This window comes from Armigeres subalbatus, chromosome 2, assembly GCF_024139115.2.
Source record: "Armigeres subalbatus isolate Guangzhou_Male chromosome 2, GZ_Asu_2, whole genome shotgun sequence".
In the NCBI taxonomy this organism is placed as follows: domain Eukaryota; kingdom Metazoa; phylum Arthropoda; class Insecta; order Diptera; family Culicidae; genus Armigeres; species Armigeres subalbatus.
Window position 1 is genome coordinate 176,558,517 of NC_085140.1, and position 27,857 is coordinate 176,586,373.

Sequence of the window (27,857 nt, forward strand, 5' to 3'; positions counted from 1 at the left end):
TTGGGGAAGTGGCCAATTTTATTGGAATCCATCTTGCGACATGTCAAACTTCATGATTTTGCAAAACAAGTACACTGGAGTAAATTTCGGCGATTTTCGATCGAATTGGCCACCCTCCGGGTACTTCCAGGGCCTGGTTCCCTTGGGAAAGTGGCCAATTTTCGTTCAATCTTGAAATCCATCTTGCGACATGTCAAACTTCATGATTTTGCAAAACAAGTACAATGGAGTAAATTTCGGCGATTTTCGATCGAATTGGTCACCCTCCGGGTACTTCCAGGGCCTGGTTCCCTTGGGGAAGTGGTCAATATTCGTCCAATCTTGGAACCCATCTTGCGACATGTCAAACTTCATGATTTTGCAAAACAAGTACAATGGAGTAAATTTCGGCGATTTTCGATCGAATTGGCCACCCTCCGGGTACTTCTAGGGCCTGGTTCCCTTGGGGAAGTGGCCAGTATTCGCCAAATCTTGGAACCCATCTTGCGGCATGTCAAATATCGTGATTTTGCAAAACAAGTACACTGGAGTACACTTCGGCGACTTTCGATGGAATTGGTCACCCTTCGGGTGCTTCCAGGGCCTGGTTCCCTTGGGGAAGTGGCCAATATCCGTCCAATCTCGGAACCCATCTTGCGGCATGTCAAACTTCATGATTTTGCAAAACAGGTACACTGGAGTACATTTCGGCGATTTTCGATCGAATTGGCCACCCTCCGGGTACTTCCAGGGCCTGGTTCCCTTGGGGAAGTGGCCAAATCTTGGAACCCATCTTGCGGCATGTCAAATATCGTGATTTTGCAAAACAAGTACACTGGAGTACACTTCGGCGACTTTCGATGGAATTGGTCACCCTTCGGGTGCTTCCAGGGCCTGGTTCCCTTGGGGAAGTGGCCAATATCCGTTCAATCTCGGAACCCATCTTGCGGCATGTCAAATATCGTGATTTTGCAAAACAAGTACACTGGAGTACACTTCGGCGACTTTCGATGGAATTGGTCACCCTTCGGGTGCTTCCAGGGCCTGGTTCCCTTGGGGAAGTGGCCAATATCCGTTCAATCTCGGAACCCATCTTGCGACATGTCAAACTTCATGATTTTGCAAAACAAGTACAATGGAGTAAATTTCGGCGATTTTCGATCGAATTGGCCACCCTCCGGGTACTTCTAGGGCCTGGTTCCCTTGGGGAAGTGGCCAGTATTCGCCAAATCTTGGAACCCATCTTGCGGCATGTCAAATTTTCTTGATTTTGCAAAACAAGTACACTGGAGTACACTTCGGCGACTTTCGATCGAATTGGTCACCCTTCGGGTGCTTCCAGGGCCTGGTTCCCTTGGGGAAGTGGCCAATATCCGTCCAATCTCGGAACCCATCTTGTGGCATGTCAAACTTCATGATTTTGCAAAACAGGTACACTGGAGTACATTTCGGCGATTTTCGATCGAATTGGCCACCCTCCGGGTACTTCCAGGGCCTGGTTCCCTAGAGGAAGTGGCCAATATCCGTTCAATCTTGGAACCGATCTTGCGACATGTCAAACTTCATGATTTTGCAAAAAAAGTACAATGGAGTAAACTTCAGCGATTTTCGATCGAATTGGCCACCCTCCGGGTACTTCCAGGGCCTGGTTCCCTTGGGGAAGTGGCCAATTTTATTGGAATCCATCTTGCGACATGTCAAACTTCATGATTTTGCAAAACAAGTACAATGGAGTAAATTTCGGCGATTTTCGATCGAATTGGCCACCTCCGGGTACTTCCAGGGCCTGGTTCCCTTGGGGAAGTGGCCAATTTTATTGGAATCCATCTTGCGACATGTCAAACTTCATGATTTTGCAAAACGAGTACAATGGAGTAAATTTCGGCGATTTTCGATCGAATTGGCCACCCTCCGGGTACTTCCAGGGCCTGGTTCCCTTGGGGAAGTAGCCAATTTTCGTTCAATCTTGGAATCCATCTTGCGACATGTCAAACTTCATGATTTTGCAAAACAAGTACAATGGAGTAAACTTCGGCGATTTTCGATCGAATTGGCCACCCTCCGGGTACTTCCAGGGCCTGGTTCCCTTGGGGAAGTGGCCAATTTTATTGGAATCCATCTTGCGACATGTCAAACTTCATGATTTTGCAAAACGAGTACAATGGAATAAATTTCGGCGATTTTCGATCGAATTGGCCACCCTCCGGGTACTTCCAGGGCCTGGTTCCCTTGGGGAAGTGGCCAGTATTCGCCAAATCTTTGAACCCATCTTGCGGCATGTCAAATATCGTGATTTTGCAAAACGAGTACAATGGAATAAATTTCGGCGATTTTCGATCGAATTGGCCACCCTCCGGGTACTTCCAGGGCCTGGTTCCCTTGGGGAAGTAGCCAATTTTCGAATTGGCCACCCTCCGGGTACTTCCAGGGCCTGGTTCCCTTGGGGAAGTGGCCAATTTTCGTTCAATCCTGGAATCCATTTTGCGACATGTCAAACTTCATGATTTTGCAAAACAAGTACACTGGAGTAAATTTCGGCGATTTTCGATTGAATTGGCCACCCTCCGGGTACTTCCAGGGCCTGGTTCCCTTGGGGAAGTGGCCAATATTCGTCCAATCTTGGAACCCATCTTGCGACATGTCAAATTTCGTGATTTTGCAAAACAAGTACATTGGAGTACACTTCGGCGACTTTCGAACGAATTGGTCACCCTCCGGGTACTTCCAGGGCCTGGTTCCCTAGAGGAAGTCCGTTCTCCGTTCCAAATCCGGAAGTCCAAAATCCGTTCAATCTTGGAACTGATCTTGCGACATGTCAAACTTCATGATTTTGCAAAACAAGTACAATGGAGTAAACTTCGGCGATTTTCGATCGAATTGGCCACCTCCGGGTACTTCCAGGGCCTGGTTCCCTTGGGGAAGTGGCCAATTTTATTGGAATCCATCTTGCGACATGTCAAACTTCATGATTTTGCAAAACGAGTACAATGGAGTAAATTTCGGCGATTTTCGATCGAATTGGCCACCCTCCGGGTACTTCCAGGGCCTGGTTCCCTTGGGGAAGTAGCCAATTTTCGTTCAATCTTGGAATCCATCTTGCGACATGTCAAACTTCATGATTTTGCAAAACAAGTACAATGGAGTAAACTTCGGCGATTTTCGATCGAATTGGCCACCCTCCGGGTACTTCCAGGGCCTGGTTCCCTTGGGGAAGTGGCCAATTTTATTGGAATCCATCTTGCGACATGTCAAACTTCATGATTTTGCAAAACAAGTACAATGGAGTAAATTTCGGCGATTTTCGATCGAATTGGCCACCCTCCGGGTACTTCCAGGGCCTGGTTCCCTTGGGGAAGTGGCCAATTTTCGTTCAATCTTGGAATCCATCTTGCGACATGTCAAACTTCATGATTTTGCAAAACAAGTACAATGGAGTAAATTTCGGCGATTTTCGATCGAATTGGCCACCCTCCGGGTACTTCCAGGGCCTGGTTCCCTTGGGGAAGTGGCCAATATTCGTCCAATCTTGGAACCCATCTTGCGACATGTCAAACTTCGTGATTTTGCAAAACAAGTACACTGGAGTACACTTCGGCGATTTTCGATCGAATTAGCTACCCTCCGGGTGCTTCCAGGACCTGATTCCCTTGGGGAAGTGGCCAATATCTGTCCAATCTTGGAACCCATCTTGCGGCATGTCAAACTTTATGATTTTGCAAAATAAGCACACTGGAGTACATTTCGGCGATTTTCGATTGAATTGGCCACTCTTTGGGTACTTCCAGGGCATGGTTCCCTTGGGGAAGTGGCCAATATTCGTCCAATCTTGGAACCCATATTGCGACATGTCAAACTCCATGATTTTGCAAAACAAGTAAACTGGAATCCATTTCGGTAGTTTTCGATCGGATTGGCCACCTTCCGGGTACTTCCATGCGCTGATTGATATTTTACCGGCGGTGGCCTGATAGATCATTTGCAGCCAGCGGCGGCGGCGTGGCGGCATCACGCCTTTGGTGATTGGCGGCGGCGTGGCTCGGCGTGAACCAGTTTCAAGCGCCAAAATTTCTTCAGAAGTATCTCCAGGAATTCTTCCAGAAGTTCCTTTACAAGTTTTTTCAAAAGATCGTCAAGAAATTCCTTTGGACATTGCAATTTCCTCCAGAAATTCCTCCGGAAGTTCCTCCAGGAATTCCTCCGGAAGTTCCTCCAGTAATTCCTCTAGAAGTTCCTACATTTATTCCTCCGGAAGTTCCCCCAGTAATTCCTCCGGAAGTTCCTTCAGGAATTCCTGCCGAAGTTACTCCGGGAATTCTTCCGGACGTTTCTTCAGGATTTATCCAATATGCTCCACCAGGAATTCCCCCGGAAATTCCTCCAGGAATTCATCCGGAAAATCCTCCAGAAATTCCTGGAATTCTAGGTGGTCAATTCCAGTTTCCAGAGGAATTCCTGGAGAAACTACCGGAAGAATTCTCGGAGGATCCTCCGGAACTCCTGGAGGAGCTTCCAGATGAATTCCTAGAAGAGCTTCCGGAGGAATTCCTGAAGGAACTTCCAGACGAAATCCAAGAGGAGTTTCTGGAGTAACTTCCCAGAGGCACTTACGGAGGAATGTCCAAAGGAATTTCTTGACGATCTTTTGTAAAAAACTAGTGGAGGAACTTCTGGAAGAATTCCTTGATGAACTTCTGAAGAAATTTTGGCGCTTGAGCTGGTTTACGCCGATCCACTCCACCGCTGATCACTAACGGCGTGACGCCGCCGCCGCTGCCTGAAAATGATCTATCACGCCACCGCCGGTAAAATATCAATCAGCGCACAGGTCTACCTGGAACTACCCGTAAGGTGGCCAAATCGATCGAAAATCACCGGAATGGACTTCAGTAAACTTGTTTTGCAAAAACATGAAGTTTGACATGTCGCAAGATGGGTTCCAAGATTGAACGGATATTGGCCACTTCCCCAAGGGAACCAAGCCCTGGAAGCACCCGAGGGTGGCCAATTCGATCAAATGTCGACGAAATGTATTCCAGTGTACTTGTTTTGCAAAATCATGAAGTTTGATATGTCGCAAGATGGGTTCCAAGATTGGACGGATATTGGCCACTTCCCCAAGGGAACCATGCCCTGGAAGCACCCGGGGGGGGGGGCCAATTCGATCGTAAGTCGTTGTAATGTACTCCAGTGTACTTGTTTTGCAAAATCATGAAGTTTGACATGTCGCACAATGGATTTCGAAGTCGATCTGCCAGTGACCATTTTTTCCGGGAGGGAGGTAACCCCAGTACTCCCCGGAATATCTCCGGAACCATGGCCATAGCAAAAAAATTGACCTCGGTTCCTAAAACTATAGGAATTTTGTGATCGATTCCAGAAGATTGCTTGGAAATCCGTTAGAAATTGGCTGAGCAGCGTGGTTTTGAATTTTGAGTTTTGTCGTAAAATTGGGGTTGGGGACGTACGTGTTAATTGCCTACTGTTGGGCAATTGTGTGTTAAGCATTTTTCAAATCATATTATGATATAATCCTGTTACAACATTTGAAAGATAATGGCTACTGAGAACAAAATTGTATCAAAATAAGTTATAAATATCACAATATGTTAAAATTTAGTTCAATTTTTGTTATGCTCTTCTAGTCGGGTTTCAACGGTAGTGTTTTTGAGATTTCGAAGGATATTCTTCAGTATTTTCAATAAAAGTTCTTAGTTTTTACGAAAAGCTTTTTTGATTTTTGAACGAAAAAATGTAAAGAATTTTCAAGAAAAATAGCCTTTTTACGAGAAATCCTCTGGAGTTTCAAAGGGATTGCCATAAACTGTCGGCGGCGACGGCGCACACCTCTAACCACCGTGTGGTCCTCCGGGAAATCTGGAACCATTTTCACCGGGTTATTGTCCGACATTCTGAGCATGACATTGTGTATGGATCACCTTGACCACCGAGTGATTCTTTAGAAAATGAAAATATTTATTTCATAATTAAACACAAGGATTTTTTGTTGTTACTGTGCGTACACCAGTTCCAGCGTTTGAATCTATACATGGACCACCGATGGCGAAATAACCATTTTTTCATATAAACCTCGAGGCTGTTCATAAATTACGAATCACGCTGGAAGAAGAGGCAGCCGGTCAGACCGTGCGTTACGATTCATGCAAACCAATTAAACCTTCCATACAAAAAGCGTTGGAGTTTTCGAAAGGAAAGTGCTGCGTACCATCTAAGGTGGGGTGCAGATGGCGGACGGTACATGGAGGAGGCGAATGAACCACGAGTTGCATCAGCTGTTGGGAGAACCATCCATCGTTCACACCGCGAAAATCGGACGTCTGCGGTGGGCCGGGCACGTAGCCAGAATGTCGGACAGTAACCTGGTGAAAATCGCTCTCGACAACGATCCGACGGGCACAAGAAGGCGAGGTGCGCGCGGGCAAGGTGGATCGATCAGGTGGAAGATGACTTGCGGACCCTCCGTAGACTGCGTGGCTGGCGACGTGTAGCCATGGACCGAGCCGAATGGAGAAGACTCTTATATACCGCACAGGCCACTTCGGCCTTAGTCTGAATAAATGAAATGAATAAAAAGCGTTACGGGGGGGAGGATGGAGGTTCAAAATCGTCAAATTTAGCGTTACGTAATTTGTGAACGAACCCATTCCGGATATTCCGGAGGACCATTTGGTAGCATGAGTCACAATGTCAATGCTGTACTCAGAATGTACATACGAATGCTTAAAAAATATCGGTGCTTTGAATTGAAATTCATAAATTGGCCATTTTTATGAATGTTCTTCATTTCCGTTCCCTTAGGGTTCTTCCACAAAATTCTTAACGCTGAATTTGATAATTTTGATACCCCACTCTCCCTCTCGTAACCCTTTTTTATGGATTTTTTTTTGAACGAACCGTAACACGGGAAAGCGAGAAAGGCACTATCATTACTAGGTGTCTTGCACATATTAGATACGTTACGGATACACACTGAAATATATATTTCTATTTTTGTAAGATGGGTAAAAATATTACTCCGGATAATCGAGCCATTTTCTCCAGATAACCGAGCCCGGGATAATCGAGCCTCCGGATAATCGAGTCCGGCCTGTAATCGTTCCACTTTTCAGGTTATCTCATTAAGAAACAAAAATTCCACTAACTTTTTTCATATGGGCGTAATTTATTTTATCCTTGGAGTTAGGAACGGCGATTGTTCTCTTGAAACTATTTTAGTAAATTAATGTGCCCAACAGAAATAATAATCTCCGATTTATCTGGTAGTAACATTAGTTGAAGGAAATATGCCCCATCTTCTTGTTATTGGCATTACATCCCACACTGGGGCAGAGCCGCCTCGCATCTTAGTGTTCATTAAGCACTTCCACAGTTATTAACTGCGAGGTTTCTAAGCCAGGTTACCATTTTTGCATTCGTATATCATGAGGCTAGCACGATGATACTTTTATGCCCAGAGAAGTCGAGACAATTTCCAATTAAAAAATTGCCTAGACCGGCACCGGGAATCGAACCCAGCCACCCTCAGAATGGTCTTGCTTTGTAGCCGCGCGTCTTACCGCACGGCTAAGGAGCACCCCATGTTCCATAAAGAGTACAATTATGCCTATTTGAAAAAAGTTCATCGGTTTTAAAGAAGCTGCGAATAAAACAGAATATAATTGAAAGTTTGTAGTTATTCAGATTTCGGATTAAGCCAGTCAATTATTTTTCAGCGATTTATAGTTTGTTTTATTATCCTAATTAATATCATCATCAGTGTTTCATCTCTGTACAAATTCGTTTCTTCACATTTAGGTTAAGTCACTTATCGTCGTCACAAAAGGAGCATTAAATCATCCCAATCGATTGTGTACATATGAGTATTGTTCGAGCTAGTGTTGCTGTGGGCGTACGTTTGCATCTTCGATCCGGTTGAATCGGCGGCAGCCAAGTCCAAACGGGGAAATCTAGTGGAAGTTGAAGATGCACGTCGCAATAATTTCCATTTTCCTAATCGGTAGGTGGGTGCACCTTCGTGTCTGGATTGTGGAAGCGGGAATTCAGATAAGCGATGACAGCGAAAAGTACAATCACGTTTCAGAACCGGTGGCAGCGTTAGGTCTTTCCGTTCGATCGCCCATCTTTCTTCCGCCGTTTCATACTATATACATACAATCCAAGAGATAGAGTTTTGTGTCGTTGTCCATTGTTTCGAAGCTGCAGTCGCCCGTAAAGGTGCTATCCCGGTCGGGTAGATGAGGGGGCGTTGAAGATGTGCGGGAGATAGTGTCAGGGATCAGAGGAAATAAATAATATTTGGCAGTATGTCCGTGGAGGGTAGCAGCTGTAGAGGCGACTGCTCATTGAGATATGAGGATTTGACTATGGCGAAGTTTAGTAGTGGAGAGCGGCGTGAGCTGGGGCGTAAGCGTGTCCGTAGACAGCTGGGGCGTGAGCAGCGTACACAGCTGGGGAATGAGCGTAGGCAACTGGGGCAGCGTGCGAGTAGACGGCTGGGGCAGCAACGGTCTTGACGACAGCTGGAGCTGGGGCGTAGGCGACTGGGGCAGCATGCGAGTAGACAGCTGGAGCGGCATGGGAGTACACAGCTGGAGCGGCATGGGAGTAGACAGCTGGAGCAGCATGCGAGTAGACGGCTGGGGCAGCGACGGTCTTAACGACGGCTGGGGCGCTGTAGGCAACTGGAGCAGCAACGGTCTTGACGACAGCTGGAGCGGCATGGACCTGTTTGATAATGGAGAATGTGTGATTAGTCGTGGCTCGGAAGTATGAGGGTCATTGAGCTGTCTTACCGATGGGCCAGACTTGGAGACGACAGCGTTGAATCCGTTGACATCATCGGCGGTGTAGTCGACAGTGCGGACGGAACCATCGGGTTCGACCAGGGAGTACTGTCCCTTCACAACATCTCCATCACGGCTCTCGACCTGGGACTTAACATCGCCGGTCAGACCATCATGGACTCCATAGTTGAAGGAGTACTGTGGGTGAGACTGCAAAAAAAGAAATAAGGAAATCAAGTTCAACAAGTGAGCAACAACTTGAGTCAGTTACGATGGAGGCATTCCGTTATGTATGGCCTACGGGCTGACAACAAACTTGACCTTTACATTCTTCGAAATAAAGCAATTTTATGGCTCTGAACACGGTGCGCGAGGGTTGGGTACGAGCTCACTCACGGAGATTTATTGCGCGCCGACTGAAAATGCGCCATGCTTGCTTGTTCGGTTATTCAAAGAGAAGCAGAGCAAAACAAAATCCGAAGAAAAGTTACTCAGATCAGGTATGCCAGCCCCATGAAGAGGAAGGCAGCACATGCATTCAGTTGAAACAGTAAATTATCAGATCACCACTGACGTGAGAAGGATTAGTGAAAAAGAAGGGATATAACAAGTTATTGATATCGCAATCACATGCGTGTCCAGTAATGTGAATCATAAACATTGAATTTTCAAATTGATGACAGTTTTTTATGGAGCCCTGCTACAAGCCTCGTATCCTCCCCTTCCGTCATTGATCTCTAGCAGCGTCAATGAAGATCGAAAGAGGAAAATCGATAACAAGCGGTAGTAATTACGAGATTATGATCAATTAAACGACATCGTCGCAACATGCGGTGTTGGCACGTTAAAAATTTGCTCACATCCACGAGGTTCATCGTTTCACCCCTGCTCAGCTCTATCGTTCGATCGGAACGGTTCGCAACATTTCAGTGTTTAGCTTGAAGAGACTTTGCCGTCGTCGTCGTCGTCGCTGCAGTGTGGGAAAATATGGAAATTGAGACGTCACTGCGCTGTGCATCGCATGTCGCTCGTGCATCCCTTCTCGCGCGCGCCCTAATGGGTGTCTAATTGGGGAGAGGTTGAGCTGAAGGCGACAGCTAGTTGAAACTGTCGCTAATTAGAACCATAAATAGCTGTTCTAGCGGTGTGGCTAGGAGAATCACTAAATATGCATCGTTTGATCTTCACATTCATGAAGGGAAGGTTGCCTGCGGCGTGAGTGATCGATTGATGCGTGCCGCTAGAAACGAAAAACAACAGTCTCATTGCAAAAAAGAATGCGATCAAGGTCGAATCATTCATCATAAATTTTAGCAAGCCGAACGAGTACACTGGACGACGCACTACAGTGGCCTTTCCTTGGATCTCCGAATGAGAAGCGGAGGAGTTAATGCAATGACAAATGGAGTGCATTTCTCAAGCAGCGGTGGTGGTTGGATGACGGATCGTCGACATTGCTCGATCTTGTAGTAAAGGCGTTCGTCAGGTTTGGTGATGACGATGCTCATCGCCACAAGGAAGCGTGTGCGTTGTATGTGTCGCAAGGTTCGCTTACTCGAGAATGCGGACGGCGAAGGTAGAGTGCGAGATTGATTAATGAGTTTTAAATGAGGTAGGCGATGGTTTATTAAATAGTTAACTTTGGATCGCTGCAGTGGAAGAACATAACATGTCTAATAACTGTAGCATTATTTATGCAATTATTTGGGAAAATTGTTTGTATTATTCCTTGTCTTACATTATTGAGACAACAAATGGTCAGACTAAGTTAAATCATAAACAACAGAGCCGCCTCGCAGCTTAGTGTTCATTAAGCACTTCCACAGTTATTAACTGCGAGGTTTCTAAGCCAAGTTATCATTTTTGCATTCGTATATCTTGAGGCTAACACGATGATACTTTTATGCCCATTTCCAATCCGAAAATTGTCTAGACCGGCAACGGGAATCGAACCCAGCCACCCTCAGCATGGTCTTGCTTTGTAGCCGCGCGTCTTACCGCACGGCTAAGGAGGGACCCAAAAATCATATAAATAGTTGGATTAAAAGTCAGTATCTCCAATTGAACTTCGAGAAACTATATCTTACAATAGTGGGATCTTTTCTATTCAATTATAAATCAGTACACCAAAAAGATCCGTAGGTCAAATTGTACATCACCAAAACGAACACTTATTTCACCGAGAGAAAAAAATATTCAAACAGCATCAAAAACAGAACAGTTTTCATGAACTGTGAGAAATTTCCATACACTCAAAATAAGCTATTTTTAAATTTGTGATTGCGGCAAAAATACAATTTCCCAATTTTTTGTCGTAGCGATTTTTTCATGAAAGATTTTATACTTTCTGCGATCCAAGCGAATCGTATAAATAAGGACAATCTAATTTTCAATATCCAAGCTTCGACATTAGATAATAAAGTATCAGACGATTTGATGTAAAACAAATCGATCCCACCACATTAAAAAAACATTTTTCATTGAAGCGATTTAAAAAAAATGTAAGTTTATCTTTTGATTCCACCAATTAGTGATTCATTTTTACAGTCTTTTTTTCATTCTTACGTTTCGTATAGAACAGATTGTAGAACCCGTTATTCTCTATAGGATTCTCTTCTAATTTGAATGCTGCCATTATGCATAGAACAGATGAACTGTTGAAATGTACCTTTAAGGGATAAATGAGGATTCCCAGTATAATTTTTCTAAATTAAAAATTAACTGAAAATCAAACCATGAAAAAAAGTTTTCAACTTGTAGAAAAAAAAGTTATGTAAAACTCCGGTGTAAATATGTACAATTGAGTGGAAGAATTTGTTTTGAAAAATGTCTTGGAGGTAACCAATTTCCTCCGATGGGACTCGAACCCATGACCCTTAGAACTGAGGGTCATGGGATCGAGTCTCATCGAAGGAAGTTATTTCCTTCAATACATTTAAAATTCTTCCACATAATGTACATATTTACATTTGAGTTTTTCATACTAAATTAATGACCATGTTGGGTGGCTAATACCCAAAAAATAGGAAATTAACTTTGATTGCACGTATTAAAAAAGTCGTTGAAAAATAATTGAGTTCTAAACGGCTCAAGAAGCCTGTTGAAAAATATCGAAATATGGTATTTCTCATTATTAATTAGTCATGTGCTTAAAGGCCTCCAAATAATGCCAATAGTTGGACATAATACTCAAATTTGTCTCCATTATAACTATACTCAATACAGATTAAAATTTATTGTGATTTTATTTGTATTTTCATGCACATATTTGGAGCATGCAAATAAACGAAATATTCAATCGATCTTACTTTTCGTTCAAACCGAATTAAATTTAAACCGTGCTTGCTTGTAAAATTCAGTCAAATTTAATTGAATATTAAATGTTAATTCATTGGTTGGGATTAGCTGCAATTTTACACGAAGTTAAATTTTCAAAATTATTTGCTGTGAACATCATATTCAATGAATTTCGCGTCAAAGTATTATTTAAAATCTCGAATCTATAATCTGCGTAGAATTATCTCACTTTCAACGCTTTAGCTCTTCAATACTTACATAGTAATCTCCCTTGTATTCAGTGGCCAATGGAACGAGTCCAGCGGCGGCGACTCCGAGGAAAGCCAGGCAGACGACGGTCTAGGAATAACAAAACATCACGAATCAGTAAAATATAAAACATTTCACATGCTAAGCATAACTCCATAGTGAACGATCCTATTTGAAAGCACTGGATTTTCAGATCACTTCAACGGTGAACAGTTGTGCGCTGAGCACTTTAAGCACATTTCACTTATCCTGCTGCAGTCCCAACTGATCACTTGAAGGATCCAAATCCCACCGCTCCAAACAACCGATCGACACTTGGATTTCACAAATCACCTCCACAAATTAGACAAACTTACTTTGCAGAAAGCCATTTTTAGTGATTTAGTTTGTTTTGTTTTGCAATTGCAACTAACGCTCGACGACGAGTTCTGAACTGTGAATGATATCGGTCTGATTGCGCCCGGGTGCTTTTATACCACACTCCACCCCGTTGTTGGTTGGGACCGGAGATAGATCTTGGAGCAGATCGCCAGCATTTTTTCCCTGCCTTTCAAACTTTTCTCGATTCTCGACGTCTCACAGTCCCGAGAATCTACCACACCCCCGCCTCCGTGCATTCACCGGCACCCGCACATATGTACACGGGCAGCGCACCGTTCGTTCTCGTGTGGGTTGGAACCCTTTTCCCTGAGCCGTCGACTGTCGAGCGCTGGATCCTTCTCTCTATCTCTCTCCCGCTCTCAGAACGAACGATCAAATGCGACGATCAACTAAATGGGTAATAAAACAAATCAATGCGTCACTAAACCATAACTGCCGGCAGCCTACCGTACTTCCAAGCAACCCGCGCGCGGAGATTGAGCCTGCTCTTGTTTCGAAGTTTCGCCTGCAGCGTCCTGGAGCGCGCGGTGCGGCGGCGACGATTTTCAGCGGCAGTGACTAACGAGCTGTGAAGTGAGAGATCTCGAGAGCGAAAACCCGCCGAACCAGACGATTAGAACCCCTGCACTTGGTTTGGCCTACCTGTACTCGTTTCTATCGGCACCATAGTAGTTTGGGCATTTGGCTTATTGTCGTCTTGTTGACCGTCTAGCGCGTGTCGTTGGCACACGACATTCACAGAACCGGAGAGTCGTTGATCACGTAGATCCAAATGCCGAAAAGGGGCTGTCAGACCGCTCTGTTGTTGTCGGTAGGTTCAGATCGATCATAAACGTGCACGCTGGCTCAGTATGATGCGGACAAGTTGCGAGGAAAAAAGTGATCCGCATTCTCTGGCGTGCTTCCGAGCATACGCTGACCCACTGCTTGCCGACCGGATACTTGGCGGGAATCTTTTGCATGTTGATCGTGTGGTTTGTGTTACGGATCTCAAAATTCTAGCCATGGCTATGTCAGCTATGTCAGATTTTTCGAGTTATTTAAAATATTTTTGGAGGATGTGCAAAAAGTGCTCAATTCGGAATTCGGGCCTGTCGGCTTCTGTGGGATTTGAAGATAGATCAATCGGTTCTCTTGATATATTCAGATAATCGTGGAATTCGTTATATTAAAATAATTTATATCTGTGTGTGTACGCAAGTGTGAAAAAAACTTACTCATTCAGTACCCATTGTTTTATGTTGCAAATTATTCTAAAATACTTATTCTAAATTATTAGCTGCTGTGTCAATAGAGGTAATAAACCATAGAGGAAGATTGTTGTGCGGTTCCGTTTGATCTCGTTCCCAAAAACCTCCTTTTGCCAAATTTTGTTTCATTTGTTTGGTTAGTTTTTGAGTTATGTAGATTTGTATTTCATTTGTAGAACGGGGAGGAATCTTGAACTAACATAGAATATGGCTTGTCTCTAAAAACCTCCACTTGCCAAATTTGGCTCCATTCGCTTAATTAGTTCTCGAGTTATGCAGAAATTTATGTTTCATTCCCATTGGCGTAAATAAGGTGGGGCTAGCGAGGTCTTAGCTCTTCCTAGAAAAAAATTATCCCCCTGAGGATTTAAAAAGTAGTTAGTAGCAGTTAGTTAGTAGTGATATCAATTTTCAACATATAGCAGAATGAATTACTGAAAAAGTTTGAAGACAAAAGAGTTATCCCCCATATTCACCCTATCATAACGAAATGAGTGGAAGACAAATGAGCTAGTTTCTCTCTTCTGGGAAAGATGTCTGTGTGGCAGTGAAATCGCGCTTGGTGTTAATTATAAAAAAGCAATATCTAATTGATTTGAAAGCATCAAAGTAAGCTTGATATGAACAACAAAGGAAAGCCATCAAAATATCAATCAAAACAATCTTGGTACTTCGCTGGCGCCATGTGGTCAACCATCACGGACTGGAGTGACAGTTTATCAGCAGACTTCCGCTTGCCTAGTAGCATGATAATCTCCACAATTCCCATCAGCATTCGAGAAGGATTCTCATCAGAATCCGAGAAGAATTTCCATCAGAATCCGAGAAAAATTATCATTGAATCTTTAAAGAATTCCTTTCATAATCATCGAAGGCACCCAACCGGAATTTGGTATCGTTGAGGGATACCCTTAAGAATCTGCGGAGTACATCCTTCATAATCCATGGAGGATTTGCTTCAGAATTTTTCGTTAATTTGCTTTGAAATTCCTCCGGAGTCGTTCGAAGATTTGTTTCGGAATCATTTGGAGATTTGCTTCGGAGTTCCTTGACGATTTCTTTCAGAATACTTCGACCAGGGTTTGAATCCCAAAGAGAATGAGAAAATCTCTCACTTAACATGTCTGTATATACTCTCGATAGGTAGCATTAAGGGTATGCGATAACACACTTTTTCCTAACGAAACGAAACGAAATTTAAAATGTATGTGTTGATTCGGATCGAAACGAAACGAAATATAGATTTCTTTCGAGAATTCGAAACGATACGAAATCAAGGTTCATTTAATTCGAAATTTTTCGAAACGAAACGAAATTTTAATTTTTTTTCCGCGGAATTTTTATTATATTGGTTTTGTACGCAATTCTGATTTCACTTTTTCGAAGTCGAATAACTGTTTTGCGACCAAAAGAGTTATAATAACAGAAGAGGCAATCTGTAATAAATCGCCACATTCTCGCCGCATATACCATTATTGGCGATAAGGCAATACCCCAACATTTGTGCCGCTTTCAAAGGAATTCATCGTGGAGCGTGTGCTCCCGAACCTGATCAATTTTATATCAGATTTATATCAGTGTACTTGGGCTCACTGGTGACTGCCGAAAATGATACCAGCAGAGAAATTCGGAGACGCATAGTGGCTGGAAATCGTACATACTTTGGACTCCGCAAGACGCTCCGATCGAATAGAGTTCGCCGCCGTACAAACTGACAATCTACAAAACGCTCATTAGACCGGTAGTCCTCTACGGACAAGAGACCTGGACGATGCTCGTGGAGGACCAACGCGCACTCGGAATTTTCGAAAGGAAAGTGCTGCGTACCATCTATGGTGGGGTGCAGATGGCGGACGGTACGTGGAGGAGGCGAATGAACCACGAGTTGCATCAGCTGTTGGGGGAACCATCCATCGTTCACACCGCGAAAATCGGACGACAGCGGTGAACCGGGCACGTAGCCAGAATGTCGGACAATAACCCGGTGAAAATGGTTCTCGACAACGATCCGACGGGCATAAGAAGGCGAGGTGCGCAGCGGGCAAGGTGGATCGATCAGGTGGAAGATGACTTGCGGACCCTCCGTAGACTGCGTGGTTGGCAACGTGTAGCCATGGACCGAGCCGAATGGAGAAGACTCTCATATACTGCCACTTCGGCCTTAGTCTGAATAAATAATAATAAAATAATTATATCAGTAAGTATATAAAAATTAAGAAATTGTGAGATTTTTCATATACGGATTCAAATTTCGTTTAAAACCTTAGTTCACTTAAGAATTAGCGTGGTTTTACAGTATTGACTTAGTCAAAATTAGAAAATGAATGTCTAGATTTTTTTTATTCAGTGAGATACTCAATTATGTATCCTCATCTGCCAGGCTTATAAGCAGATAGAGAATTGATATTACTGGATCAACATTTGAAAAGGACGTATCAGCCAAAATTTATTCCTTCTTATTCTTTGTCTACATATATGGCATACATTTGCTCACTGGAAGAATCCTGTGCACCGTTCTAAAATTCACAAACATATGTATTTCAGATTGAATTTCACAGACCCATAGTCTTATATACAATCAGCTCGACAAACTAAGCTATTGTCTGTGTGTCCTTGGCATATGAGAATAGCTGTTATGGTCAGTATGAGCTAAAAGCAATCATAAGTACTTAAAGAACTTTCAGAAATTTTAACGATCTTTCAAACCGTTCTGTATTTTTTTTTGCAAATAACATGCGAAGATCTCGAAATGCCCACAAATCTGCAATGTTCCTTACATATTGTACAAATAGTCAAAGAAGAGCTTATTAGCTTGATTAATTATACTACACATCGTAGTTGCTAATCATGATTGGCCGAGAAAAAACAAATATGCACAGCTCATTAATTAAATAATATTCTTGGGATACCAAAAAGTTATTTTTATTGTATACTAGCAGACCCGACGAACTTTGTTTCGCCTTAAATTGATTTATTCTCTGCATAGTTCTCGTGTTGTGTAGAAATTTCTGTTTCATTTGTATGGGAGCCCCCCTTTCCAAAGGAGGGTCTCGAAACATCTTAAGAACATTCCCTGGTCCCAAAAACCTCTGCATACAAATTTTCACGCCGATCGGTTCAGTAGTTTCGGAGTCTATAAGGTTCAGACAGACAGAAATTCATTTTTATGTATATAGAAGAAGAAGATTGCTTCGGAGGATAAACCACAGAGAGATCTGCTTCTTGTCACTTTTGTTTAGGGGGGGGTCGACGGGGAGAGTCCTCTCTTGCGACATTCGCCCTTATTCCGGATGGAGCTTGAATTGAGCATTGTATAGCCACCCACGATTTGTACAATCACATATGCTATGCTATGCTATGCTATGCTTCGAAGCAGACATTAGTTTTATCACTTCGCGTTCTCCCACACTAGCTAGCGGGATTAGCATCAACACGATCGATTGCACACTGGTTAAACAAATGTCTGCTACGCGAGGTAGATTTTTTTTTCACTTCGCGTTCTCCTGGACTAGCTGCCGTCTCATGACCAGCAGCAACACGATCGATTCCGCATTCATATTGTGCAAATAGTAAAACAAATATCATAAAATTTAAATTTGAATCATGGAAAACACTGAAGACGTTTTATAGAAGAAAACTACATACGTCTTTGTCGACTAAGAATGGAATTATGTAGTAAGCGTTAATAGAAAAATTTGTATAACCAAAAGTTTTGAAAACAACTTTACGATTTTGTTTAGCGGCGCAGCCAAAATTTTTGATAATATAAAGTATGGTTTAAGTTTAAATTTGCTTCGAAATTTCGCGGAATTCCGTTAAATTTCGTTAGAAGCTAGTTTTTTCTAGCGAAATTTTTGTAATTTTACAAAACGAAACGAAATCAAGAAATCAGATTTCGCCATGCTCAAATTCCGCGGAATTTCGTTTCGAACCACCTGAAACGAAATTTTTCGAAATACCGCATATGCTTAGGTAGCATACCGTGAGAGACGTTTTTCAGTGGCTATTACGATAATGATCTGATTCCGGGGGCTACAACCCATGTTAAATTTCTTTTGTAAAGCTCCAATTGCGGGGGCCACCGGTTCTGATGATGCATTGTTCATTGACATAAAATGAGCGAGAACATCGCGTTTTATCAAATCCCCTCGGTGGGGTCCGCCTATCCGAATAAGTTTTTTTTTCAACTTGTATACTGCCGTCTAAGGGTATGCGATAACACAATTTTTCCTAACGAAACGAAACGAAACGAAATTAAAAATATCTATGATGATTCGGATCGAAACGAAACGAAATATAGATTTACTTTCGAGACTTCGAAACGATACGAAATCAAGATCCATTTAATTCGAAATTTTACGAAACGAAACGAGATTTAATTTTTTTTCCGCGGAATTTTTATTAAATACGCAAATCTGATTTTACTTTTTCGAAGTCAAATAACAGTTTTGTAACCAATAGAGTAATATTTAATAATAGAAGAAGCAGTCGGGATTTGAATCTAGAACATGAACAAAAATGGCGGTGGGGTTCGGTCACTTTAGCCATCCCGAGTAGCACACATGTTGCAAGTTAGTTACTGCAACTGATATTTGACCGAATTTGATCACATTTAAATTGCTGCAACCAAATCTGTTCGGAAGGTGCTACTTGGGATACCATCACATTACTGCATATAGGTATTTGATTGTTTGTTCCATAAAAGCTACTCTTTTTGCAATTGGTTCTGGCACGAAAAGGAAGAAAAGAGTGAGAAAACGAGCAAATCAACTTTACGTGGCACTGGTAGTGAGGAAGAAATGGTTATCTCTCATCAGACCTTTTTTCCTTTCCCGCAACATGATTTGTTGGAGAAAATCAACGTGAGGGAGCAATCTCTGTTCGTGAGAATTAGTGAGAACTACAATCCCTGTCATTTATATATCCATCTGTCAGGCCTATACGAAGTAACTTATTTCTAAAATGCACAAAGATATGTATTTCAAATTGTATTTCACAAATGTGATCGCAAAATTTTTACGGCAGCAGTTTGTCAGGTATGATGAAATAATTTTCCCTTTTGTAATGTTTTACGTTTTTATTGTTGTTAATTAATTATTCGTAAACTGAAAATATTATAAGAATAGAATAATAACTTTAAATAAAAGCTAGTGTTGATAAAATCGAGCTATCTCTGTGCTCAACTCGCGTACATGGAACATGTTATAAAAGCTCTGCTTTTATAGCATGGCGCTAAATTTAAAATAAGCGGTTTAAATTCGCCATGCTTCTCGGCGCCATGCAAATCATTTGGCGCGATTTTCAAATAATGCATTCTCCTGAAGAATAGTTACAGAGTAGTCTTTTAAAATACTTGAATAGGGCTCAAATTTGAAAAGAGGCACAGTTTCTTGGCGTAGCTATTTCATCCGCTCGATCATTTCGCTAGAAGATCGGCTGGAAAGCAGAAGTACGCGATTAGAGATACTTACGTTTTGAGAATATCTTGTGTGATTTGAAGTACAATTTAAAGGTAACATTAGTGAGTGAGTTTATAAAAATGATAAGTGGTGTTAAACGTTTTGTGTTTCTTTCTTTGTTTAGTGGACTGAGGTCCGTTGTATCGCAAATTCTGCTTGAATTTTTATTAAATCTACTGCTACGAAAAAAGGTAATTATACTCAATTATGTGAGCGATTTAACTTAATACTAAAATAAATTCGTGTTGGACGCAGCGCGCTGCGCTTTTTTCGTACGGCTGGAAATTTCCGTCGTCTTGTGGCGACCGTCCAAGGTCCCGTCGTGGTGCGAGCCACGAATTCCGTTCGAGATCATCGAGACCCGTGTGTACCGTGAAGGCCCGCCTCAAGTAGGTAGTTAAACGGAGTGTGTGAAGTCGTTCAAACCATCGTAGCGAAGAATCTCCCATCGGTCGTCCATTGCCGAAGGTAAGGTCCCTCTCCGTCAATTACTGTGGACCGGAGCCGTCCGAGAGCGCATGTCGTCCATTGCACGCAGTGAACCCGATCCGAACCGAAAGATAGAGGTTTCGCCGATCCCCGCTCGGTGGAACGGAAAGGTACGCGAAGCCGGGTCGCTTTGGGTACGTGTGCCTCTATCCGTAAGTGAGGATCGCCCCGGGGACATTATCGGCATTTTTACGCCGCCATTGCTCTCGCGGAACAAAACGGAAGCTTCCGTTCCAGCCGCCACTACCTCCGCATCTCTAGTTCGGCCATAACACACACGCGGGTCATCTTTACGTTGCGCGCCAAATCGCAGCGTGGACATTCCGGTGGCAGCCATCGCATCACCGCCGTCGTCGAGGTTTTCTCGAGCCAGAAGCTGCCAGATTCGTCGAGGTTCGTCGGGCCCCATCGATCATCAAAAACCTGCGCAGGTACGTGTTAGAGCTTAGTTACATGGCCATGTTTGCTCTTATGTTTCCATTTCCGTTGAAAACGTCCAGCACGAATAAAATATTCTAGAAGTAAAGTGATGGTGATTTAGTTTAATTACGTTTAACGTCAGTCTCATAAATAAACGACTCACTAATTTCGGGAGCCAAAAACGTTTTTTCTTGGTTGTATGGAAACTTTTTGCGGTCCCTAAGGTCTTGCGGTGAATGAATGGGAGGAGATTTAGCTTGCGCTTGAGAGATTTTGCCAATTTCGCTTGATAACCGTTCTAGAGTTTTCCCTGAGCCAAATAGTCTCAAAAGGTCGGGCAATTAAAACGTGACCGGTGGTCTCTCGTTGAGAGTGGCGCTAAAGCCGCCGATTAATTAAACTCGGTAAACGTGCACGGTTATATTGCCGCCCAACACAACATTAAATTTAAACGTTGCATTTGGTTTTTTCTTTCATGATTGAAAAAATAAAATATTAGATCGTTTGGTGAAAACATATAGCTTTTTTATGGCCTATTTTAGGTGATTTGGTTTACACTTTTCGTTTTAATTATAATATTGCATTGAATTTTGATTGTAGTTCCTAAGTTTTGAATTTTATTGAATATTTTTTAGAATAAGCTAAATTACACTGAATTTTGAAATTATTTGCTTTTTTTATTTTGTCTATGTTAAGCTATATCGTATTGAATTAAAAATTTCTTTGAATTACCCTATATATTATTATTGAATTGCATATTTACTATCATTCGTTCATCATCGTCTTTAAAATTATTATTCTCTAGCAAGCTATTTGTTTCGGGAATTTTATATAGTTGGTTTACAAGTCAGTTACAATGGCTGCGCAATACATTAGACCAACTGTGGATCATTTGGTGGAGGCGGAGGTGGATTATGAGTTACGTTTACGGAAACAAACAGTGGATCGTAGAGAAAGTTTAGAGGACAAAAAAGATTACTTAGAAGATTATTTTTTGAAGATAAGAAGCATAGAATCGTTTACGAAGGCTTATACAAGTATTCGGATGAAATTAAGAGTGTCGCTGGGACGGTGGAAGAGTTAGTAGATAATATGAGGAAGAAATTCGATCGGGTGTTGTTATCGAGACTGCGACACTATTTAATCCGCGTAGCTTCTGCCTCAGTAGAGGACGAAGAAGAGGCTTTAATAAAGAAAGAAGCCTGTGAGCAGATTGAAAAGGTATTTATCGAGTTAGGGCAGCCAGTTCGCGAAGAAAGTAAAGAAAATAAGGATAACCTAGAAGCAGAAAGAAAGGATTCAGATAATAGTACATGGAGAAATCCAGATCCAAACTCAGCGATCAACGCAAGAGACAAAGCAGAAGGTGGGGAAAATGCGAAAGATAATGGAGCGAAAGGAGAAGAAGAGAATAAAGATCCAAAATACCGTTCAATTGATCCGGATGTGTTTAGCAAGACACCCCGGAGATCGAGTAAAGCTTCCTATGAATCTTTAAAGTTGGAGAATTTGAAATTAGAATGTTTGTTAGGGAATTGCAAATGCGGAAATTGTGAAGGTACAGGGGCGTTGAAGAAGTTTTCCAAAGGGGTCGGTGATCAGAAGCATACTTTTAAAGATCAAGAAAGTAACAGTGAGGATAGAGAGGAAAAGTATGGAAGGGAAAGTAAAAACTACGGTGATTATCCAGGTCAGAAGGACGGGAATAAAAGTCGGTTGAGAAACAACAATTTTGAAGAGGAAGAGAATGAAATGAAATACAACTATGAAAGGGATGAAGTGGAGAAGAAAGCGTTAGCAGAAAGAAGAAGATTCGAAGATAGTACGAGAATAAACAACAAGATACATCGCGATAGAGCATTGAGTCCGTTGGATAACAATAGATTCGATAGGGTTAAGAAAGAGACGAAGAATAGGGAAACTTTCGCGTTTGACTCCAGACAGTGGCGTTCAGATTACCCACAGGGTAATAGAAGTGACAGGCATGTCAAAGACAGAATACCTGAGAGGAAGCGAGAATCGCGTTACGAAAGGGTCAACTCATTTGACGAGATGAGTTCAGGAGAAGAGATTAGGAGAAGACACATCGGAAATAAAGAGAGAAGCCAAGGGAAGCGTTATGAAAGTCAGAGAAGCAGAAAAGATTATGGTGAAAATCGCAGAGGAGATACATATCGTGACTCATACCGCCAGAAACGAGATCATGCGAGTGAGATAGAAAGCGATTGTAGTCCCGAATACGACCATAGAAGGGAAATGAGGCGCCGTGAAAGGGAGCGAAATGGTCAAAGGCATAGGAGATACTCGTCTTCATCGAGCAGTTCATCCCATAGTAGAAGAAGTCATTATAAGAAGTCACGAGTCGAGAATTGGAATTTATCGTTTTCAGGAGACAACAGGGCACTTCAAGTTGAAGATTTTTTGAATAAAATAAGGAAACTGGCACGACATGAAAGGGTATCAGACAAGGAGTTGCTAAGAAACATTCATCATCGGCTTAAAGGGGAGGCATACGATTGGTGGTTCACCCGGAGGATAAATTTACACGCTGGGAGAAGTTTGAAGATGAAATCCGTTTTCGATATGGAAACCCAAATCGCGATAGAGGAATTAAAGCCCAGATTCGCGAACTCAAACAGCGGAAAGGGGAAACATTTGTCGCTTATGTAACGGAGGTCGAGAAACTGAACCAATGCTTGCAACGTCCTTTCTCGTCCTCGACGCTTTTCGAACTCATCTGGGAAAATATGAGGCCTCATTATCGTTCAAGATTGTCGGTAATGGAGATTTATGACTTGGAACACCTCATTAAAATAAACCACAAAATAGATGCGAGTGATCCAAACTTCTACAGACCTACGAATTTGGGAAGAAACGACATCAATCACATCGAGGCTGGTGATTCATATGGCGAATATTCCGAAGACGAAGGAGCTCCCGTTCGAACTATCCAAAAAACCCAGCGGATGAATCGACAACAAGAAGCAGTCGGGTGCGTACAGAATCCAACACCAGGAAATCGGCAGGTAGACCGACGGCCGACAGTACCTAACTTCTGCTGCTGGAACTGCCAGAAGACCGGACACGCCTGGAGAGACTGTCAGGAACGCAAGATATTATTTTGCTACGCTTGTGGCAAGGTAGGGAGGACAACGAGGACGTGTGAAAACAATCACTCTAGGTTTGGTTCGACGAATGACCAAACCCGAATGAGGTCGACAAACTAGATGCGGAATGCTTGCAGGGGAATCCTAACATCTCGCTAGTAGAACCGATTCCCTATCAAGGAGACAACAAGAGGATCAATAACATCTCAATTTTAGAAATTCGCGTAAACCCTACTTCATGTCCGCATATCAAGGTTAAAGTTTTAGGCACAGAAGTAATTGCATTATTGGACTCTGGAGCTGCAGTCAGTGTCATGAGTTCTATAAATCTTCTAGAAGCCCATGGACTGACCATACTAAAATCGAATATAAAAATATGTACTGCTGATGACACGAAGCATACCTGCTTGGGTTATGTTAATGTGCCATACACTCTTGGGAACGACACCAAAGTCATTCCAACGCTGATTGTTCCAGAAATCCGGAAACCTCTTATACTCGGCATGGATTTCTGGCGGGCATTTGGGATTAAACCCATGCTGTCTACGAATGATAGGATTCAAGATTTGGAATTGTCGTGGACATCTAACCAAGCAGAGAATCAAGTGTACCATTTACGTTTGGAGCGAGAACCAATCATCGAGCAACCTCTGATTGAGTTTTCGGTGCAGTTAACAGAACCACTGGAACCGGTAGTCTTCACAGCTAAACCAGAAGAAGACGATTCTTTGGACATTCCCACCTTGGATCTACCTGAGGATCCGACGAGGTGTATTGAAACGATGGAGACAGAGCACATTCTTACCGTGGAGGAACGGCAGAAGTTGATGCAAGTTGTAAAACAGTTCGATTGTACTAGTTCAGGTCGTTTAGGAAAAACGAATCTAATTGAACATGAAATCGAACTCATAGCAGAAGGAAAGATGCGAGATTTGCCCATGTACCGCTATTCTCCTAAAATTTGGGAAAAGATTGAAGAGGAGTTGGAACGTTGGCAAAGTTTACAGGTAATTGAAGAATGCTCCTCGGAATACGCGAGTCCACTAGTACCCGTCAGGAAGGCCAACGGAAAGATACGAGTCTGTCTCGACTTCAGAAGGATAAATTCGGTAACTAAAAAGGATGCTTATTCGATGAGGAATATGGCTGAAATATTTCACCGCCTCCAAAAGGCGAAATACTTCAGAATTGTTGACTTAAAGGACGCGTACTTTCAGATACCGTTGAAAGAGTCGTCAAGGAACTTCACAGCATTCCGCACTCCAAAAGGGCTTTTTAGATTTAAAGTTGTACCATTTGGGTTGAAGAACGCGCCCTTTACCATGAATAGATTGATGAATCTTGCGATTGGCTTTGATTTGGAACCATTCGTTTTGTATATTTGGACGATATTATAATCGCCACCGAGTCGTTAGAAGATCACTTTAGACTTTTGGAAGAAGTGGCAAAACGATTAAAAAAGGCAGGGTTGACCATCTCTGTTGAGAAGAGTCGTTTCTGCCGAAAAAAGGTGAAATATCTCGGTTATATACTCACAGAGAACGGCTTGTCGATTGATAGTACTAAACTGGAACCAATACTTAATTATCCAAGACCAAAATCAGTGAGAGATGTAAGAAGGCTATTGGGACTAATGGGGTTTTATCAGAAATTTATACCTCAATACAGTCACTTATCAACACCCATTACGGATCTGCTCAGAAAAGCGAAAAAATTTAAATGGACGGTCGAAGCAGAACAAGCACTGAATGATTTAAAGTCAGTGCTAACATCAGCTCCCGTTCTTGCAAATCCAGATTATACTCGGCCTTTTATAATCGAGACCGATGCTTCCCAGTTCGCTGTAGGAGCTGCTTTATTGCAGGAATATGTAGACGGGCGACGTATTATAGGATACTACAGCAAAAAACTCTCAAATATTCAAAGGAAATACTCCGCGACTGAGAAGGAATGTCTGGCAGTTTTAATGGCAATAGAGAACTTCAGGCACTATATAGAAGGTTCAGCGTTCACTGTGGTTACAGATTGCAAGAGCATCACCTGGTTGTTCTCGATTTCAGCTTCCAACGCCAACTCAAGGTTGCTTCGCTGGGCACTCAAATTGCAGTCATATGACTTCGTATTGCAGTATAGAAAAGGGAAGGATAACATACTAGCTGATTGCCTGTCACGCATAAACTCCGTTACATTAGACGATAATTACTCCGAACTGGTAAGAAAATACAGAAATCCCCTGAAGAATTCAAAAACTTCAAAATTGTAGGAACAAATATATATATAAATATGTAGCGGAGGGTCAAAGATACTCGGATAAACGATACGAATGGAAACTTTACCCTGCAGCGTCAGAAAGACTCTCTAGAGTTCAGTCCGTACACGACTCAGCTCACTTCGGGTATGAGAAAACGCTGAAAGCCGTTAAAGCAAAATATTTTTGGCCTAAAATGGCCTTAGAGGTAAAACAGTACTGTAAGGACTGCTTACCTTACAAAACAGCCAAGGGAATAAATGTAAACCCAACGCCTAAAATGGGGTCTCAGAAAAAGTTCTGTGAATACCCGTGGCAGTTCTTGACCCTTGATTATGTTGGCCCTTTCCCTTCGTCGGGTAAAGGAAGGTGTACGTGTCTGTTGGTTGTCACAGACGTTTTTACAAAGTTCGTCATGGTTCAGCCTTTCAGACAGGCTACCGCCGCATCCCTAGTTCAGTTTCTGGAGCAGGCTATTTTCCTCCTATTTGGTGTACCGGAGATCATACTTTCCGATAATGGCACACAGTTCACTTCAAAGGAATTCGCAACACTGTTAACACGTTTCGGAATAAAACACTGGCTTACCCCATATTATCACCCCCAAGTGAACAATACGGAGAGAGTCAACAAAGTGGTTACAACAGCGATAAGAGCCACTTTAAAAGGAAAGCACACTCATTGGACTGACAATTTGCAGAATATAGCATGTGCAATACGAAACGCAGTCCACGACTCAACCAAATATACACCATACTTTCTCACTTTTGGTCGCGACATGGTATCAAACGGAATGGAGTACGAAAAATTTAGGAATACTGGTGTGACATCTAAGGATGACCTAAATGATGATGAGCGGAAGAAATTGTATGAGGAGGTACGCGAGAACCTAGCTAAAGCCTACGAAAAACAATCGAAGTATTATAACTTGAGGTCGAATCAAAACGCCCCTACTTATCAGATTGGTGAAAAAGTGTTGAAAAAATGCACGATCCAATCAGACAGAGCCAAAGATTATTGTGCTAAGCTAGCGCCTAAGTACACTGAAGCGTATGTAAACAAAGTGATGGGAGATAGTTATGAACTGATCGATAAGAACAATAACATTATAGGAATATTCCACGCAAACTTTTTAAAGAAATTCTAGAGAACCGATTGAAAAGCTATGACATTGTCCACCAAGGAAATGTACCAGTAATTAAAGGAAAAACGTCGAGGTAAAACGAAATCCTAGTAATAATAAAACTAGGGTATATATTGGCATAGTGTTAGTATAGAATATACAAGAAGCTAAACTTGTCGACTCAATATGTACTTAAAATTAGATTATTAGTCAATGTTTTTTTTCCTCACCAAGAGATAGCTGTGTAACTAGTAGATGAAGTTATGGCGTAACCTTTGGTATAAAGCCTGCGTAAGCTTTTATAGTATGCTCCATTTTAATCCTATCGTCCTTCGCAGAAATGTCGGAATTATTCTAAAGCTTCGTTCTCCACGTTCCTCCATTTTGGAAAATGTTGATGAGCTAATTTCGTATAAACCTGAAAAAAAAATAAAACGAAAAAAGATTAGAATCCGCGATTAGTCAAAATAAGGCGATGGAACGATACTTCCTCGTTTGTTTCTGATGAGGGAAATCCCGCCAGTTGTGTAGAAGTCCGTACCAGAGAGAATTTCAATAAGTCGGTAGAGAACACCCCTGCATCGCCATTTTGAAGAGTCCGGTCCAGCGCATGGTTTGGAAGTCCATAATCGTCCCTTTCGATCCTAATTAATGAAATTTACGTTTTATTGGTTGCCTAGCAACAAGATAGTTTAGGAATTACCTTAGTGAATTAGTTTCCATTAGTTTGTACGTCGGTGATAGTTGAATCCTTTTTTTTAGCTCGTCCGCGTTTTTGATCCATGTCGTGTTCGGTCCGCTGCGATTACGTTTTGACGTTTATCGAGGCGGCATAGTATTTTTCACATTCAGAGCACCCGCGAGTGACAGTTCGCTAAGGTGTCAAAGTAGTTCATGCGATGTTATAGGTCTGTTCGATATTACTTGCATACAAGTTTGTTTAGAATTCTACGTTATCGTCAAATTTTGAATTTGATGGTGGAGTTCGTATTGTGGACCTGATAGGAGTACGTTAAGCAGTTCAAATGCAATTTTTGGTCGAAACAAGATTTTG

The 27,857-nt window shown here is 42.3% G+C and overlaps 1 protein-coding gene across 1 annotated transcript; it reads right to left on the bottom strand.

Moving 5' to 3' along the window:
- Positions 1 to 7,698: 7,698 nt before the first annotated feature.
- LOC134211263 (cuticle protein 7-like) lies at positions 7,699 to 12,838 on the bottom strand. Its single transcript, XM_062687977.1, has 4 exons — positions 12,683 to 12,838; positions 12,336 to 12,416; positions 8,790 to 8,990; positions 7,699 to 8,721 (listed from the first exon to the last, which is right to left on the bottom strand). Exons 1-4 carry the CDS (start codon positions 12,695 to 12,697, stop codon positions 8,371 to 8,373), a joined length of 648 nt encoding a protein of 215 aa, XP_062543961.1. The 5' UTR covers positions 12,698 to 12,838; the 3' UTR covers positions 7,699 to 8,370.
- Between the last annotated feature and the right edge of the window lie 15,019 nt (positions 12,839 to 27,857).

Excerpts from the sequence above, each read along its gene's own strand:
- LOC134211263 (XM_062687977.1), bottom strand. Across the intron at positions 8,991-12,335 it reads AATACAAGGGAGATTACTAT|TCTCACCCACAGTACTCCTT; the intron begins GTAAGTATTGAA and ends CTTTTTTTGCAG. Across the intron at positions 8,722-8,789 it reads TCTCCAAGTCTGGCCCATCG|GTCCATGCCGCTCCAGCTGT; the intron begins GTAAGACAGCTC and ends ATTATCAAACAG.